At 41.6% G+C, this 18,862-nt stretch overlaps 1 protein-coding gene across 2 annotated transcripts in view; it reads left to right on the top strand.

Annotated features, from left to right (window-relative positions):
* Nucleotides 1-18,343, top strand: part of ADIPOR2 (adiponectin receptor 2) — a 48,952-nt gene extending 30,609 nt beyond the window's left edge. For both annotated transcript variants that reach the window (XM_082488390.1, XM_082488391.1), the window contains exons 3-8: nt 8,334-8,453; nt 10,321-10,492; nt 11,161-11,347; nt 12,398-12,585; nt 13,820-14,013; nt 15,548-18,343. In XM_082488390.1, the coding sequence (XP_082344516.1) occupies nt 8,334-8,453; nt 10,321-10,492; nt 11,161-11,347; nt 12,398-12,585; nt 13,820-14,013; nt 15,548-15,679 (993 nt within the window). In that variant the 3' untranslated portion in view covers nt 15,680-18,343. The remainder of the gene's footprint in view (nt 1-8,333; nt 8,454-10,320; nt 10,493-11,160; nt 11,348-12,397; nt 12,586-13,819; nt 14,014-15,547) is intronic.
* Nucleotides 18,344-18,862: the final 519 nt, after the last annotated feature.

Consider the following 18,862-nt stretch of genomic DNA (forward strand, 5'->3'; position numbering starts at 1 on the left):
TAATGAAAGACTTTTTTTGGTCTGGTGACAGCAATAACAGCTTTGCGCACCCTGCTTGGAGGGTGAATGTAGTTAGCCTTTTGGAAACTGCACTGTGTCTATGTTTACAAACCTGTCAGATTAAGAGAGAATGTAAACTCTGAATGACAAAGCTGTTACTTTAAAATAACTTGGTACGTGCAGAAGTTAGAGGAAGTTGGGGAAAGTTTTAAGGTGCTGTGCTTTTCCAGTTAATTACTTACAATCCAAAGAACATAAGCTGATGAAATTCTGAAAAACGTGCAACAGGCTTTTAGGAGAAATGGCATGGCACGGCACCACCTATTGCTCCTTTCTCCTTACGAAAGACATGTTGATAAAGGTCATATGACAGAATGGGCACAGAGGAGTTGCTGAAAAAAGCAATTTGGCTAGCTGAAAAGGATGTTACAGGACTGTGATTAGAAAAATAGCATTTTTATATTATAGCCTTGAGCGTATCTTGGCCATTACGCTGAATGCTCTCGAGTTACTGAATCTGGCATGCTGCCCCAAGAAACATTAAATGACTTGAATGTCATGTTAAACACTATTAATCATTCATCTGATGAGATCAAGATAAACAAGAGCAAAAACTCCAAGTCATGTCTAGACTTTGTGACTTCAATTTAATATTGGGGATAACAGTGGTATTGTAAATGCAGCAACATATGTTTTCTAACTTGCATTTTAAGAAGAGAATTGTATATAAGTATCGAGTTGTATAATATCCCACGACTCAGCGTTAAACAAGACATTTGCTTTTGCTGAACTATCTTGCCTGTGTTACAATGATGTGTTCATACCCAGGCAGAGTTCTGTCAGGACACAGATCAAGAAGAGAGTGGGAGTGGGAGAGCATCTATCAGCAGCTGAAGGAAGCAACAAGAACATTAGAACAAATTCAGACTGCATCGCACTGGAAATTCCTGTGATGGTAGCTTTAGGGCACCGGTGACACCTTGATGGTGAATTGGCATCACAAACAGTTGAGTTTTGAGACATGGGACTTCATTAACTCCAGAGCTTAATGTTACGTAGGTATGTGCATGGTCCGTTAGGCCCTCAAGTAATTGAGCGATGACTGTCCAAAAAGGAACTCTAACGCTTGTGTTGCAGTTACTAGTGTTAATGGTTAACACAATTCTGGTTCTCCATCAAACACTATACATGCAACCAATGAAAACTGTCAATTTCTGAAAAGTGCGGTCCTGAAGGTTGCTGGAAGTTTTGAGGATACAGCAATCTATTGAGGTGATCATTAGTTTAACTTTCCTTAATCCATGTGTGGCTAGGTTCTTAGGCTCCTTTCTAACTGATGAGTGCTACAAAAAGGGGGACTGGAGATCGTTTGGCATCCACCTGATATGCGTCAAAAAGAAACTTGGCCTTGAACGTGATCCACAGAAAGTATTCTGTAGTGGATCTTAGTAAAATGGGAACTGATGCTTCCTTTGTTTCTGTTGCAGTAGCTTCAGCTCCCTAAATCCCTTGGTTATCTGAACCAACTTTATTATCTAATAGGAAGCTCACCTAGCAAAAATGTGAGTAATTTCTGCCAGATTAGTATTGGATCAGCTAATCAACCCAAGGATCAGAGGGGTGCCAGAAGCAGCATAAAGGAAGATGGGAGCAAGGGAGAAGAGGACCACTTTTGACAGAGTAAGCTGCTTTGGTGGCTTCATTCATGTCTGACTTACGTTTCAGTTTGCACACTCTAATGAACACAGATTGATGATGTTTTCTAGCAAAATTGCAGTCTGAAGTGATGAACAAGAGCTTGCTTGTCACCTGTGCAACTGGTAGTCATGTGCAAACTCTCAAACTTTCTAAAAATCTTTAAACTGACATGAAGAAACTGTGGACCTCAAGAAACTATATTTTTACCACTTGAAGTCCAGAGAACACAACTTTTAAGAAAGTGGGAAAAGGGTTTCTGAAATCTTTTCCTACCATTGTGACTTGACTTCTGACAGGCTTTTCCATAGTGAAGGGCATTAATAAACAGTGTATCTGTTAACAGATTTGAGAGCGATAGTATAAAAACTGTTAATCTATATGAGAAGGATAAGCTGTTGTAGTAGATAAGGGAAGTATATTGCATTTACTACAGCAGGTTTTACTGCAGTTTTGTCTGTAACAAAGTCTTTGGCTATCTGATCTGACATTTTGGACTTTATTCAGGCAACAAATTCTTGTACTGAGTGTAAATATTTTTTTAAAAAAAACAACACCAGACTTGTGCCATTGCTATAAAAGAGTGAGATTTTAATGTTAAAATAAACTTACTTAGTGATGGGCACTGTGCAATTGGACTCTTAAGTTTCTTGATCTAGTGCTCTAAGTTTTGGTTTTGGCTTTAAACCTTTTCTATCCCTGCCAAAGCACAGTCTGAAATTCTTGTTTAGAAGATGATCTGTCCATGGAAGTGTGTTCCTGGAACTCTGTACAAAGTGGTATAATCAAGCCTGGTTTCTATCTCTTTCTCTTACCTTCCAGTCTATCACTGTTATCACCAAGGAATCTGGAAGGCTTCCCAAAATAAAGTGAATGTGGATAAACCAGTAAAACTATTTTCTTCTGGCCATTGTCACTTGTCCTTCAGGTTTAGTTTATTCTCTGGTATCGTTATTCAACTTGGGATGCATTTATACTTCTGTTGTATAATTTTTGTTTCATTAAGTATCTATACTTAGTTTGTTAGTAACTTTTAACACTTTATGAATTTGCAAAGGGGGTAGGATTAAAATTGGAAGGATTGTTTGGCATTTCCATAGAATTAAGTGTCCAGACCCTCTAGAGTGTAAGTATTACAGAAGCCGTGATTTCTGATTTGTATGAAAGACTGATTCTATGCATTGCTGCATGTGTGTAGCAGAAGAATGACAGCTGATGATTGCAACAAGTTTGCTTGAAATGAGGGGTTTTATTTCAAGATATTCTAAAATGATATAAAGACTTCACGGAATTCTTTAGTCAAAATCTGAGACTACTTTTACAAGAAATTGAGTAAATTAGGTGACGTAAAAGAACATCTGAAACATTAGCAGTGTGAAAATCCTTTTGGCCAATGATCTAAAAAGTACAAAGACAAAAATTATTCTGGAAGCACTTGGTTCAGGGTATACCATACCGCATTAAAAGCGGGAGTATTGAGTTTTGTTCTGGACTCTCATTTCTTGCATGGTGTTAGGCAAGTGGGATTATTTACTTAACGTGTTCCCGATTTTAAAATGTGATTCTGTGGGCAAAACTTAGAAATAGTTGAAAACAGGTCATAAAGTATATGGCTGCTTATGTTGTTAAGCTCTAGAAGTACTTTTGAATTTCTGATATGATCAGCCAAAGAAGAGAGAGTGTGGGTATCCTAAGATACGAAGGAAGTTTTCACAGTGGAAACTTTACAACTATATGCCTTCTGAACAGAAAAGTGGTATTTTTCCCCTTCAGTCATTGTCTGAAGAATTGAAGGTCAATAGACTCCTTCAAACTTCCAAATGAAAACTGGCATTGGTGTTGCACTCCAACTATAGATTTCCAGCTTGCAAGAAGCACAGTTTACTGTTCTTTCTAACGGCAGGTTACGGGAAGGAGTTGAGAGAGGATGGATGTTCCAGAACAGATCTCATTTTGCCTCCTTAGCAAGAAAAGGACTAAGAAGCTGAGCTTTAGTTTTTTTTCCTTGAATGCTAATTTTGCAGTTTAAGGGCAGGAAGGAGATAGTAAAGTAAATTCCATTTTCTGGCAATAATCTGGACTTTATATATGAAATGAATTCTTTTTATCATTAAAAGAAGCTCAGTAATGATTTGTTTGTAGGCGCATTGCCAAGATGCAAAGAGTTTGGACTGGTTCACAAATAGCTGTGCTCCTCGAGCTTTACAGTCTGTTCAAATTTAAACCTTCCCATCATTCTAGAAATGGAAGTTTGAGGAGAGGGGGAAATGAAAATTTTTTTGGCTTTGAGTCACTGGGCAGACTGCAATGAATACAGTCTTTGATTCTATAAGGGACCTTTTTTTCCTTCAGTCCACCAAGTTTTGTAAATTGAGGATTACTAACTTGTTCATCCCATTCCAGCTGGTCATTGTGTGGTGGTGGTGGAGGACATTCTAGGGTAGCTAAAAGGCACAGCAGTGCTGCTTGTATAAATTAGACTGGAATTTAAACACTATCCTTGCTGTTCTGTAAGGCGCATTCTTGGAAAGTGAAGATTTCTTTGATTTGTAAGATTGTGCACACTATCATGAGTGTATCACAGACTCCCATGGCAGGGGACTTGGACTACATGATCTTTAAAGGTCCCTTCCAACCAAAATCATTCTATGTTTCTATAACCTTGAGTTAATTATTTATAATATTGAAAACTGAGAATCCTAACCAGAGAGATCCATTAGTAGAAAAAGCCAGTAAAATTTACAGTGTGGGAAATAATGTCAGTGAATGTTGTTGAGTCAGAGTGAAACCAATTTTTTTTTTTATTAATACACTTTCTGGCCCAACAGGACATGTGCCTATTTTAGAAGGATATTAAACCCATTTACATCTTGGTGTTGCTTCATGCCTTTCTCAATAGAATTAATGGGGTAACCTGGGCAGTGACAGTGTATTTAATAGTCTTGTAGTGCTCTAGGATCTGCCTGAAGCTGATCAATATTTGTATCAATCATCTGCTATAAAATATGAAGTCATTGCCCAGAGTTGCTCAGATGAGGTGTTGGCTGGAATGATAAATGAAGGTGAGTAGACAGTACAAGTAGATTACGTACAAAGATTCATTTAATCAATAAGCTGTCCTAGTGTGGATAAATATGAGATCGTACAGAGCGTACAAAGTATGTATACTATGTATTACATAGCAGAGATCTGTGTTCTGGATAAGCAGAACTAGGTCGAGAACCCAATGGGGTGGACCTCTAAAAGGTGAAGCTTCAGTGGCTACTGCAAGCCTTGGGTACAAAGGCAAGTATTTGCATGTCATTTGTCTCTCAAAAACCCCCAAATTATTGAAGAATCTAGATAGCTCACTGTAGGTTGGAAGAAGTCTCCTTTTATTTATTAAAAATGAAAGTTTTAAGCAGCTAGTTCAGTTAACTTGTTAATGGAAATAGATAACAAGGCCTTACTCTAAGGAGAGAGCTATTGTGGGAAAAATGCACAGCCAGATCTGATCTCTGACTCAAAGTTCAGGAGAGTAACTTGAACGTTACTGACAATAGTTCATAGATAAAGTATGTGAGGTTATATGTGAGATTCTCAGTCACTTTGGATGGCTTTGTTGATAAGTAATCTTGATTTTTAAAATTGTTATCTTAGATATGGGAATAGGAGAGAGAAAAAGCGTTGTGGCTTGTAATATGGAGGAGGCTGGTCTCCGTAGATTGTGGATCTTTCTTGGCTTGGTCACGAGTTGTGTGGCAGCTTTCTGCATCAAGCCTGAAGGGTACAAAAGGCTCATTCTCTCTTTTCTAGCTTTCTAAAGCTTGTTTACCTTGGAAGCGGAAGCGCTGAATGCAGTCTCTCATGCACCATGAGCATTGTAGTCAGCAAACAGGAATGTAGAACCTTTGTGGGCCACCCTGCTTTTTTCCTAAATGGAAAGCTAGAGTGTATCATAATATGTAGATAATGTGATAGGTCAACATGGGGTAGAAAACTACCAAACCACATCCCTGTAAAGTTATTAGTAACGTGTACCAGCTGAATATCTAGGCTCCATGGGGGTTTTATTTTTTTGGTTTTCACAGAATCACCAGAGTTGGAAAGGACCTCTAGAGATCATCTAGTCCAACTCCCCTGCTAAAGCAGGATTGCCTAGAGCACATTACTCAGGACTGCATCCAGGCGGGTCTTGAAAATCTCCAGGGAAGGGGACTCCACAACCTCCCTGGGCAGCCTGTTCCAGTGCTCTGTCACCCTCACCGTAAAGAAGTGTTTCCGTGTATTTGAACGGAACTTCCTGTGTTCTAACTTGTGCCCATTGCCCCTCATCCTGTCACTTGGAACCATTGAAAAGAGCCTGGCTCCGTCCTCCTTCAACCCACCCTTTAGATACTTGTACGCCATAATAAGGTCTCCCCTCAGCCTTCTCTTCTCCAGGCTAAAGAGTCCCAGCTCTCTCAGCCTTTCCTCATAAGGCAGATGCTCCAAGCCCTTAATCATCTTAGTTGCTCTTCGCTGGACTCGCTCCAGCAGTTCCCTGTCCCTCTTGAACTGGGGAGCCCAAAATTGGACACAGTATTCCAGTTGTGGCCTCACCAGTGCAGAGTAGAGGGGGAGAATGACCTCCCTCGACCTACTGGCCACACTCTTCCCTATGCAGCCCAGGATTCCATTGGCCTTTTTGGCAACAAGGGCACATTGCTTGCTCATGGATAATTTACTGTCTACCACAACCCCCAGATCCTTCTCCTCCAAGCTACTTCCCAGCAGGTCCACCCCTAACCTGTACTGGTGCCTAGCATTCTTCCTCCCCAGGTGGAGGACCTTGCACTTGGTTTTGTTGAACCTCATTAGGTTCTTCTCTGCCCAGCTCTCCGGTCTGTCCAGGTCACGCTGGATGGCAGCACGGCCCTCTGGGGTGTCAGCCACCCCACCCAGTTTGGTATCATCAGCAAACTTGCTGAGGATACACTCTGTCCCCTCATCCAGGTCATTAATGAATATATTAAACAAAATAGGACCGAGTATTGACCCCTGGGGGACACCACTGGTTACAGGCCTCCAACTAGACTCTGTGCCGCTGATCACAACCCTCTGAGTTCTGTCCCGCAGCCAACTCTCAATCCACCTCACTGTCACCTCATCTAGCCCATACTTCCTCAGCTTCCTAATGAGGATGTCATGGGAGACAGTGTCAAAAGCCTTGCTAAAGTCAAGGTAGATGACATCCACGACTTTCCCCTCATCCAGCCAACCAGTTATAACATCATAGAAAGCTATCAGATTGGTCAAGCATGATTTACCCTTGGTAAATCCATGTTGACCACTTCCAATAACTTCCTGTTCCTCAACGTGTTTGGAGATGACATCCAGAATGAGTCGCTCCATTACCTTCCCAGGGACAGAGGTTAGACTAACCGGTCTGTAGTTCCCTGGGTCCTCCTTCTTGCCTTTTTTGAAGATTGGAGTGATGTCGGCCTTCCTCCAGTCCTCAGGCACCTCTCCTGTTCTCCATGACCGTTCAAAGATGATGGAGAGTGGTCTAGCAATAACATCCGCCAGCTCTCTCAGCACTCGCGGATGCATGCCATCAGGGCCCATGGACTTGTGAATGTCCAGCTTGGCCAAGTGGTCTCTGACACGGTCCTCCTCAACTGAGGGAAAATCTTCCTCTCTCCAGACCTTCCCCTTTGCCTTCAGAGTGTGGGATTCATGAGGGACAGCTTTAGCAGTGAAGACCGAAGAAAAGAAGGCATTCAGTAACTCTGCCTTCTCTGTGTCCTCCACCACTAGGGCACCTGTCTCATTCACCAGTGGGCCTACATTTTCCCTAGTCTTCCTTTTTCTATTGATATACTCAAAGAATCTCTTCTTATTGTCTTTAACTGCAGTGGCCAAGCTGAGTTCTGATTGAGCTTTGGATTTTGATAGCTTTTTTGGAGCTTTTTCTGATTTCATAATTCTCTTGGTGCACCTTGGGGATATGGATGTTTCTCTTTATTTGAATTTTGCTTACAATTCTGAAGTCTGTTACTGCTTTTATTTGATAACTTGCCTTTGTCTAACTGGCAAAAGTTTCATACTAGTTTCTGAAATACCTTGAAAGTCAAACAAATGAGTAAAAGTCCATTACTGGATTATGAGCTGAACAGAAGTGTCAATTAAACAGAATAGATCTTCAGATTTGAAGTAACGATTGAGTTGAAGCATTTATATCAAAGTAAATAGATTCCTCTCCTTGGCTTGCCTTTTATTATCTTAAGGTGCCAGATATGTTATAAAGGCATTAAGGCAGGCATAGTGACATTGAAACATAAAATAGGAAATAATCCTTCCCTAGAGTTGGGTAGGCTGCAAGCCTCAGACTCCATATCTGGGCTTTAATGAAGCGTAACTTACAGAAGAACACTGCTTTCTTCCAAACCTGGTGAAAACGTGCAAAATGGATTAAACATGTGAGTTCTCAGATACCTAAGAATTAAATAATTTTTTTGCTGGTTCTTTTGAATTCCTTCCTCGGTGCCATACAAGGAAAGAAGGCAACTTCTTTGTTTGTCAAGACCTCAGATCATAGTTTTGTATGGAAAACAATGTCACCTTTTTTTGTTCATCTTTCTACAAAGCATTTACTCTATTTTTCCCTCCCCGTACAGTGTTCTGAGGATTATAAACGCAATGATGAGTCACCTCAAGAAGATGAAGGTTTTATGGGTATGTCACCTCTTCTACAAGCCCACCACGCTATGGAGAGAATGGAAGAATTTGTGTGTAAGGTAAGGGCATGTGGAAACTGCTGAAGTAGTTTTGGTTTTTAGGAAGCTCCAGTGGGCAACAGACTATGCCTGCAGCAACTGCACTACTAATGTGAGGGAGAGCAGGTCCACACCATCCCTGAAGGGGGATCTGTTGTTATAACTAGTAACGCTACAGCTTCTCAGGATCTCAGTCTGTCATAAATGAATAAACTGTAAGGCATGGAACAACAGGGATTACAAATGAGACTCTAAAGCTGATCGTGCAACTGAGGAGTCTCTCTTGAGAAACACCTGTGAGCGCAAAGCAGAAGAAAAGCCTGCTGGTTCAAGGGAATTTAGTTTACAAGGTCATTTTTGTCCGAGGTTTCTTCAGACTTGTGAATATTTTGCTTTTCCAGCACCATTTCCATCCATTGTAGAATAAGCTTTGTCTCTTATTTTAAAAGAAAACAAAGCTGTATTAAAACTATATCTAAATAAATCTATTGTAGATTTTGTAATTTATGACCCTGGCTCAATTTTTACTACTTTTTTGGAGCCATGGGGCTCTGGCCCTCCTTTCTTGGTGAAAGGAGTGCTGCCCCTTTATGCACTTGTTCCTGCTGGTTTTATGAACTATGCTTTGATGTTTTTACAGAGGGACCCTAGTTACTTGGTCGTCTTTTGTATGTGGGTGGTTTTGTTGTATGTGGGTTGGGTTTTTTTGATTTTTTTTTTATTATTATTATTATTATGTGTCTTTTCCCCTTTTTTAGATGGTCTTTAGGGTGGATTGTGTAAAATGAATTCTCTCCTGTTGTTCCTACCTCCATTCAAATTTTTGGTTCATTAGTTAAACCAGTAATTTTCTTGTTTAATGCATTTAAGAACCCAATCTTTAACTGGGTTGGTTATTCTGATTAGTTTTACTTCCATGAAGGAGTGTGGAGAATTGATTTAAAAACTGTGAGCTCTTGTTGTGGAAACTGAAATAAGAATGTAGCTTTTTAAACTTAGTGTTTCAGGATTCTTCAGGCTCGCTCCTGTATTACTAGCCAGACGACAAATCCAAGGAACACTGCAGAAGCAACCCCGGTACATAAAGCAGTTCCCCGATACCCTTCTGCTTGCCAGTGCTGCTTCTGATGCCAAACTGAAGACTACATGTATCTTATGTTACTGAAGCAGTGCTTAAGAACACCTGTGCACGCTTCTTTTCATTTGGAACCAGCTGCAAGAATAGATGTGTGCACACATGCTCTCTGTCCCTTTAAAGAAGAAATCTGATGGAATTGAGAATCATGAATCTGTTGCCTTAACTGATCTGTTACCGTTTGTTTTGGGAGCAGGTTTTTTCCAACCTTGATAAGGGATTGGACACTTCTCAGTGGTCTCTTCCCACTTCATGCTTTCTGGCCCATATTAGTCCTGATGGGTAGCTTTTCTGCTTAACTGCCCCAAATGCTAGCAGATACATAGTCAGATTGGCTTGTGGTTTGAAGAACAGGCTTTTACTTATTTATTTCTTGGAGAGAACTAGGTGTAGGCTTCTTCAATTAAACGGAAAAGATAATCTGTGAAAATAACAGAACATGCAAATGAATTAAATGCTTTCCCTTCATTAGCAGTAAAAAAGCCCAGTAGCTTTCCTGTTCAGTGAAATGCCAAAGTATTTCTTTCTCTGGTGGTGCAGCTCAACTTCATAATGATACTTTTTAAAATAGGGAACAGTGACTTAAGCATTATATTTCAAGCATAAAACCTCTTCCCCAGATATGTTCCATCAACCCTTTTCTGTTTACTGTACTCATAGATTAACACTTTGACTAATATGGGTTTTCTGACTTTTGCCATACGTCAGTGGAACTCAGTTCCCTGCATTTAACTAAAGTCTTCTAACTTCTAGGTATGGGAGGGCCGATGGAGAGTCATTCCCCATGATGTTCTGCCTGACTGGCTAAAGGACAACGACTACCTGTTGCACGGACACAGACCACCCATGCCTTCCTTCCGGGCTTGTTTCAAGAGTATCTTCAGAATACATACAGAGACTGGTAACATCTGGACGCATCTTCTAGGTATTTTCAGCTTGCTCTAATGCTAATTGGCTTCATTGCTCTCTTTCTTTGAGAGCAAGAGAGGAAGGGGTGTGGGGTGGTCAGCATTATCATTCCATTAGTAACCTGTTAACAGGTTGGTACTCCTCTCCTAATTTTATCCCACCAGGGTTAGATCCTTAATTATGGAATTCAATACAAATGAATGAATTAAAAATTTCATGATCATTAATAAATTACTGGTAGATATTCTTTTTTTTCCAAGTGTGTAGGTGTTAATTGAGATCACATTTCTTGCCACAGGAACACACTTAAGTTGCAGCTTCTATGAGTGGATTTCTACTTGCAAGGAGCCTTGAAGATAAAGAGTTTCTTTGAACTATGCCCTTCTCTTTTTACATTTTGCAACTGATTTTTTTAATGGTTCAAGAATGTCCAACTAGTTTTGAGGCATCTTGCAAAACAAGCAAAAATATGGAGTCCACGCAAGTCTATACTGCATCAGTCCGAGACACAAATGTGGTTGGAATGAATAACTGAAGTAGGGCAGTACATTATTCTGCATGTGTGCTGCTGATTGTCGTGTAGCTCCCATGTTTGGTGCTCCTGTACATTCAAATCTATGCTTTGAGAAAGAAAAGCTTTCAGTATGCGTGAACTTGACACCTTTCTGCCTTACTGTTTTTCAGGATGCGTCTTCTTCCTTTGTCTGGGAATTTTCTACATGTTCCGGCCAAACATGTCCTTTGTAGCACCTGTGCAGGAGAAAGTGGTCGTTGGATTGTTCTTCTTGGGAGCCATACTCTGCCTCTCCTTCTCATGGCTCTTCCACACAGTTTATTGCCACTCAGAAGGTGTTTCCCGGCTGTTCTCCAAGTAGGTGCCTAGAGGACAGGGTAGGCCAAATAGGAAATAGGTGGGCAAACAGAGTTGGGGATTTATGCCTGGAGCCCCAGAGTAGGAGTTGTTCGTTGCATGACTGCATGTACTTTGGAACAGAGCTGAGCAGAGATTCAATGCAGCTTCTTCTAATTGTTGCTTATTTCAGCACAAGTTTTTGTGCTGTCGACTTAGTCTTAAAACTCCTTCTTTTTCTGCTGTTTGGCAGGCGTGTGCGTGCATCTTGCTGCTCTAAGTAATATACCTAGAGCTTAGTTGCAAGACTTTGAATTTTTAATGCAACTGTCACTTCTTTTCATTTAAACTATTCTGAGTAACTTTGACTCTTCAACTTATGTAAGACAGCTCCACTATGTGTATCAAGATGTCCTGGTCTTTTGGTTTTACTACGTGTTCTTTTTTGGCTGGCTGCTAAATATCTCAATCATGTAATCTGCAAGACCACCTCTAAAGTAACCCAGGAGTTAAAATCCCCTACTGAAAAATTAACTCCATCATCTTTTGTCAGAGCATTTTGTCAGGGTGTGGTAAAAAGAAATGACTGTAGGAATTCCTGCTCTTCACTGGCGTACAGAAAAACAGTGTGGTTGAAAAGTTGCGACGTTATTCCCCAGTGGTCACTTGAGCTGATGCCTAACTCATGCTTGTCAGTTACTGAAGTGTTTGTGTTGGATGTGCTCTTGCAACATCCTGTGTGCCCTTTTTTGTGTTCAGATGACTCTTGTGCTGCTTTTTTCCTCATCTGAAACTTAAATCTGAGTTTCCTTTAAAAAGCTTTGGTCTAAAGGCTGCTGTATATGTTGCTGGTGACTGTCCAAAAATGGCCTTTCTAGCTGGCTATCAAGGTAATCCATTACTGTAGGAGGGCATTGGTGGAAGAGTTGCCATCAGAAAGTAAGTTGAAATGGTGAGAATAACTTCATTTCGCAGTGAGAAGTAGACAGTTGATCTACTAAAGAAGAAAGTGTTGTTATGAGGACTTAGAGGTTTGCATGTCTTAATAAACTGATTTTTGTTTCCTTCTAGGCTGGATTATTCTGGCATTGCACTTCTCATAATGGGCAGCTTTGTACCATGGCTGTACTACTCCTTCTATTGCAACCCTCAGCCTTGCTTCATCTACTTGATTGTGATTTGTGTCCTGGGCATCGCAGCCATAATTGTCTCACAATGGGACATGTTTGCAACCCCTGAATACCGGGGTGTAAGGGCAGGTAAGACCTGAAGTTAATTGTTTTGCTTCTTAACTGCCTTTCCTCCTTCCTACTTGCCACTTGGAAAAAACCATCTTGGGAGGACTTTAAGAGAGTTTAATTTTATAGAGCGCTAATATTCTTGGACTGGGAGCTTGATGGGTTTTCTTTCAGCAGTGATTATAGCCACCTGGATGCACAGATAAGGGCTGGTGCAAGTCCTAGAAGTGCATTCCTGAAATGGACAGTAACACATGCAGTAGGAAAGGTAGTGCTAAGTATTTCTAGCTGTATCTAGCAACTTTGCTCTTTCAAAAAATGACTGACTGCTTGGTGTGTGTATGTGTATATTCCTTCTACTGTTTGTCTTGTTTTTGTAACACTAGGCTCAGACACTAGCAAATCTTTGAATGGTTGAACTAATCTGAATGATTTGCCTAGATAAAACACGTATTTAAGACAAAGTCTATTTTTTTTCCTCTTCACGTAATCAAAAGAACAAAACCACATTTGGTTTAACATTCTGAGGTAAGAAGAAAGAGAAAGCTTTAGGGGGCAGCTATGGAATCTGAACACAGCTGGGTTGTATAGTAATATTTCTTATTACTTAACCTGCGCATGCTGTCTACAGTAAATCTAGATTTCCTGGACAGGCTATGGGTGTACCTTCAGAGACTTCAGCCTTCCAAACTTAAAATCTGGATGGGACATGTTTGTTTCCCCCACCCCACACACTGTTTTACAAGATTTCTGTACTTGCTGCTAAAAATCTAAATAAATAAACCATGTTCTCATGTATGGCAGATCAGATAAGCCTCAGATGCTACTTTTATCTTTCATAGGACTACTTGTACAGTATGTGATAAATAGTCTCTTTGTTGTCTCTCCTTGTCTTGGCTCTTGAGAGACTATGGTAAAGTGAAACGTAGTTCATGTAGTCTCAGTGCCCTCTACAGTCCAAGATGTGTAACTGGCTTAGTGTACATTAAGCTGGCAGACACATACATTACGTAAAGTTATTTCAGTATCTGCTGGAACGTATAACTAAGTAGCTTCTACTATATGAAGGAAGTCTGTGCATTCTTTAACTTCCTCTCCAATAAAGCTCTTCTGAGGACCTACAGCTTCAAGTTGTCACCTTTCTGCTGCTTTGGCAAATACTGAGTTTTCCCTCCGTAGCTTTTGTGTTTTCATTGTCTCCCTTTACCGCCACTGTGTTCAAATCTGACTCTCCCACATTTTCTTTACCTCCCAGGAGTATTTCTAGGTCTGGGTCTTAGTGGGGTTATTCCCACCCTGCACTTTGTCATCTCTGAGGGGCTCCTGAAAGCAGCCACAATGGGGCAGATAGGCTGGCTGGCACTCATGGCATGCCTGTACATCACTGGTGCTGCACTATATGCTGCCCGCATCCCGGAGAGATTCTTCCCTGGCAAGTGTGACATCTGGGTGAGTCTACAGAATGACTGGATGAGGAGACCAACATGAAAGCTGGTTCCCCTTGAGGCTGGAGGACGTGTCAATGTTTTCTTATTGCAAGTCTCAAACAGCTGCACCAGAAACATAGGTCTTACGGGGCCAAATAACTGTGGGCTCCCTGAGCCTGGCTTACCTGGTGCCTCTCTTGCTGACTTATCACAAGCTGGCTGGTCTGAGGTAACTGCTGGTGTGCAAACTCACCCCGGCGCATGTACTAGATAGCTTTGATAGATGGGTAAACAACTTGGCAAAGCTGTGTGTGTGTGTGTTGAGGATCCTGCAAACACACATCTTACCTTGCTTCTGTGCAGAATAGTGCATGGTTATTTCTCTGATGTTCAGTGTGTTCTCTGGGATCTTCACAATGTCTGTCTCCTCATCTTGTACGGCCAGTGAAATTGCTGGATAGAGATGGTAGACTGTCCTGGTTTGGAGGGGTCTTGCCCAGAAGAAGGGAAAGTGGGATGAGCAAGTGGGTGGGTTGGGGGAGAAGCTTGGGATGAGGGAAAGGATCATGAAGACTGTAGAGGGGAAGTATGTGGGGAAGATGTAAAGAAAGAAATTGGGTGGAACAAGAGTAGCGATGAGAGGGAGGTGGGCCTTTGAAAGGCCGCTGTACTTCCACTAGGACAGTTTAAGGCCTCTAAAGAAGACCGGAAGTGAGAATGAGGCCTGGGTTGTTTGAGTGGCTTTTGCACAGCAGCAGTTTGCTAGGTTAGTTTAAATGCCAAACAAAGCCTTGTTATGATAACGAGCTAGGCTCCAAAAGCACTGGTGTACCACCAACTCTTTTCCAAGCTTCCCATGGAGCCTGCAAATACACATTTGTAGAAAATTTTCAAGAGCATTATCCATATTGGTATGGCTTCCCTCAAACAAGGGCGTGCTTTGTCATATAGCTCCCTCGTGGTTTTCAGTCTGCTGTACTATAATCAATAGCATCCTGGGCCTTCATTCAGAACATCTGGTTGTGTCTAGGTTTTAATATAATACCATTTTTTTCCTGTTCTGTTTCTCTATGGCAGAGAAATAAAATAACAACGTTCTGAAAATCCACTTGGTAAAATTTATGCCTGCGACCAGAGCGGAGTTTGTGCCTGTTAAGTGTATGAGAGCCCTTTTTATTTAAACCACTAGTGTGTGTTGCTGAGGAGCTAATTTAAAAAGTGTCCTGCTTAAGCCTTTTGCCCAAAGCTCTGAAATCATCTTTCTCCTTTCACAAAGATGCACTATAGCATTTATGTAGCATATTTGTTGATTGACCAGTTGGTTAAGATAACTGTGAAGGAAAGGCGGGATGTGTGTGTGGAGAATTTGATTATTTTGCAAATGATGGGAGAGGGGTGGGCTTTTAATACACAACTTAGAGATCTTTGCAGCTTGTGATTTGAGGTACTGCTACGTGTTACTGTGTACTTCAGCTGAATGTGTGGCTTTTTTGGAGACAGGGCAGCAGTAGACCCCAGAGTGCCCCGACTGAACAGAAGTGTTTTCTTTTCCGCAGTTCCACTCCCATCAGCTGTTTCACGTCTTTGTTGTGGCTGGCGCTTTTGTGCATTTCCATGGGGTTTCGAACCTCCAGGAGTTCCGTTTCACGGTCGGCGGAGGCTGCACAGAGGAAGATGGGATGCAGTAAAATCAGCCTTCAGCCCGAGATCATAACCAAAACAGTGCCGCAAGTGCGGTTGAAGCATAGAGGCTAGCAAAATGAATACCCAAGAAGAATCCAAGTTTCAGCTGATGGGGCATGGAGCTTCATGGGGGATTCTGACTAACCAATATAAATTCTATACCTCAAGCAATGGAATGAATCAATTTGAAGACCAGGAAATTCTGAAACCCTAATTTATTCTTGGGATCTACAGATTGAGCTACAGAGGACCCTTTCCAAATCGGCTTCTGTTCAATGCCATATTTATTTGTAGAAGTGGGGAGGGATAGCTTAGCCGTTTCCTTTTTTTTTAAAAAAGAAAAAAAAAAACAAGGTTAAATTTATATCCTCTTGGAGGGTCTGGGAGTTGATTTTAGATGCTCTTTTGGGAGAAAAACAAATTGTAAATAAGATTTCTAACTTTCTGTTTAAATAAAATTTATATAAATGTTTTAAACAATGGGGGGGGGGAAGGGTTTTTGTAAAGAATGCAACATGCAAGTACCACACACTGTTTCAATTTTGCACAAAATAAATGATTGCAGGAGGACCAGGGAAAATTCCCAGGAGTGAAGCATGTTGGCCCTGCAGATTTTCCAGGTGGCCAGCATGCCCTGGGCAATGTGGGGTCCTGGCCGGCACTTGGAGTAGATTCAGTACATGTACACAAGGGTTGTGAAGGCTGGATTAATGACGTTGTCATCCAGGTCGCAGTGTTAGCAAGTTTATTTACTCAAGTAAGTCGAAAGATATGTCTGCGCCCTGCCTGAGTGTGCGGGGCAGCTGCCTTCCCAGCTTGCGTGGCCTGTTTAGTTTTGGATAGTGGATCTTACAGTAAGTTGTTTTCTCATCATATGAATTGGAGCACGATGGGATAACTGCACATGAAATGGCAAACAGTCCAGCTCCATCAGTGCCTGCCTATACCCAAAGGCTCCCGTTGAGTAGGTGGTTGCCATTTGCCGGCCTGTCCTGTTTTGTGTGAACAAATGATGGTAATGCACTTGTCAAAAGATAGTTGAGCATGTGAGGGGAAACAGAGGTGAGGTTAAGATGGACTGGAAAGAGGAAGCTGTGCGCTCCAGGACTTGGAGTTAACAGTTACTGCAGACCTCAAGCACATTACCGTCTCATGTGTCAGGCTCCATATGCCAAGGGAGTTTGCAGGTTTTTCTTTTTAAGAGGAAAAATCCACAATCAGCCCAATGCAGTTCCATTTTTTTTTTTTTTTTTAGTTTTTTTTTCCTTAGGTCTGCTTCCCATCTGTGCTTGAGCAATGGGACTGCTGGTATTTCTTAAACCTAAGAGTTCAGTTGGATTGCTGTGGAGCAGACGCACCTCCTATATAAGGGAAGGCATATATCCTTCTCTTGTGTAATTGATGTAGCTTGATCTTTGGAGCCCAGTCAGAAGCTAGACTGAAGGAGAATCTTTGGAGTCGTAAGATGAAATTTGAGTGTTTTGTTTGTTATGGCACAGGTATTGCTTGGAGTGTTTAGTTGGAAATTCAGAGCAATTACCTCTCTCACAAATGAGTTAAACAGCTCATAAAATGCTGTATTTCACAAGAAAGTAAGGTAAAGGGTGGGGCTTTTGTTTTGGGTGGTTTTCTGGTTTGGTTTTTTTTTTTGTTTGTTTGTGTTTTCCTTTTTTTTAAAGACTCCTGCAAATTTGAACTTTCATCCTTCGAGAGAAAAGTGTGGATTGCAAAGATCTTCCCGTGTCCTGGATGTAACGGAGTGTGTTTTGGGGGTTTCTTTGCGTAATGGAGTCAAGTAGAAGCAGAATGCTTTCCAAAAGTTGACTGGATATTAAGGCTTCACCCCTCGAATGGAGTCTTTGTAAAGCCTCTGAGAGCAAGGTCAGCTGCAGAAAGAGGTGCTGCAGCAGAGTCTGCAAGCTGAGAGGGATGTGTTCTCAGTAGGATCACTACACTGGATGCCTGTAGGGCCAGCAGAAGTTTATCACGGGTCTGTGTGGTACTAAAATGAAGTAAAGAGCAGTATTAACTCGGATGTAAGGGCTAATAGCACTGGCATCCCGGACAATGATGTAGAGTTGCCTGGCAGGAAATATACTGGTGTCTGAGAGAAGCGTGGTACATATCAGAATCGGAGTTGCCCGTAAGGCGCTTTGGGATACCTCTGTAACAGTACCAGCAGAAGTGGCAGTCTCCATCCTGGATCATCCCACGTTCACTCCTGGAAGGGTGATTGTAACCTGGTCCTACACAGCACAGAACTATTAAAAAAACACAGTACTCCACCTGCTATTCTTAACCTAGTCAGTCTCTCCGTTCGAGAAGTTTGTGTTCCAATAAAAACAACCTAGCTGTGCACTTTTCTGTAGCTCTTGCTGAGAACTCTTCCCAGGTTGGCACCTGAATGCCTTACTCTCAGCAGTCAGAGGCTTGCTTGCTCTGTGTGCAGGTTATTGCCATAGAATAGTTAGGACCTACAGCTTCTTTCCTTCCCCATTAAATAGTGGCCTTGTTCAGTATATTTCTTTTTAAAAATTGCTTACTGTTGAAAGCAATGAAGCACATTCTGGGGTTTTGATGGTTGGGGACTCTGGTGATGGTTCCATATAAGATGGGATCTTATTACTTGCTGTATTCTTAACTTCTGCTAATAAAAGAACCAAATGGAATATTGTCTAGTTTGGATCTTTCTGTGCTGCGTGCGAACCTTCAAAGAGTCACTCTCCTTCCTTCCTGATGCTTACAGGCAACACTTCTTAGGTAAAAGACTTCTGCTGGTGCAGAAACCAGATACCTTGAGGCTTGTCTGTGTACAGCTGAACCGAGGCTTGCTGCATGCCTCCTCCAGCAAGAGCTGGTGGGCGGGAGTTTGTCTGACTGAAACATTGGTTCCGATGTGTATCATCCTCTTGATCTCTATAATTCACATCAAGTTTGTGCCTGGTCTTGCCATAAGATTTAAGTACTGTTTAACATGTATAAATGTTGCAGCAGACAAAGGTGTCCATGGACCGTGCTGCCTTGTAGTGCTAATCTCGAGGAAGACTTGTTTTTCCAAAGTCTAGACTTTTATTCAATGCCCACTGGAGTTGCCCATTGTAGTGTGGGGCAGATAGCAGTGTGGGGGAAGGAGGTGTTATTAGGTGTGTCTGGTGCCACTGCTTCATAAAGCTGCTCACTGTAAGAAT

The sequence above is a fragment of the Vanellus vanellus genome, assembly GCF_965231255.1.
Source record: "Vanellus vanellus genome assembly, chromosome: 1".
Taxonomy (NCBI): domain Eukaryota; kingdom Metazoa; phylum Chordata; class Aves; order Charadriiformes; family Charadriidae; genus Vanellus; species Vanellus vanellus.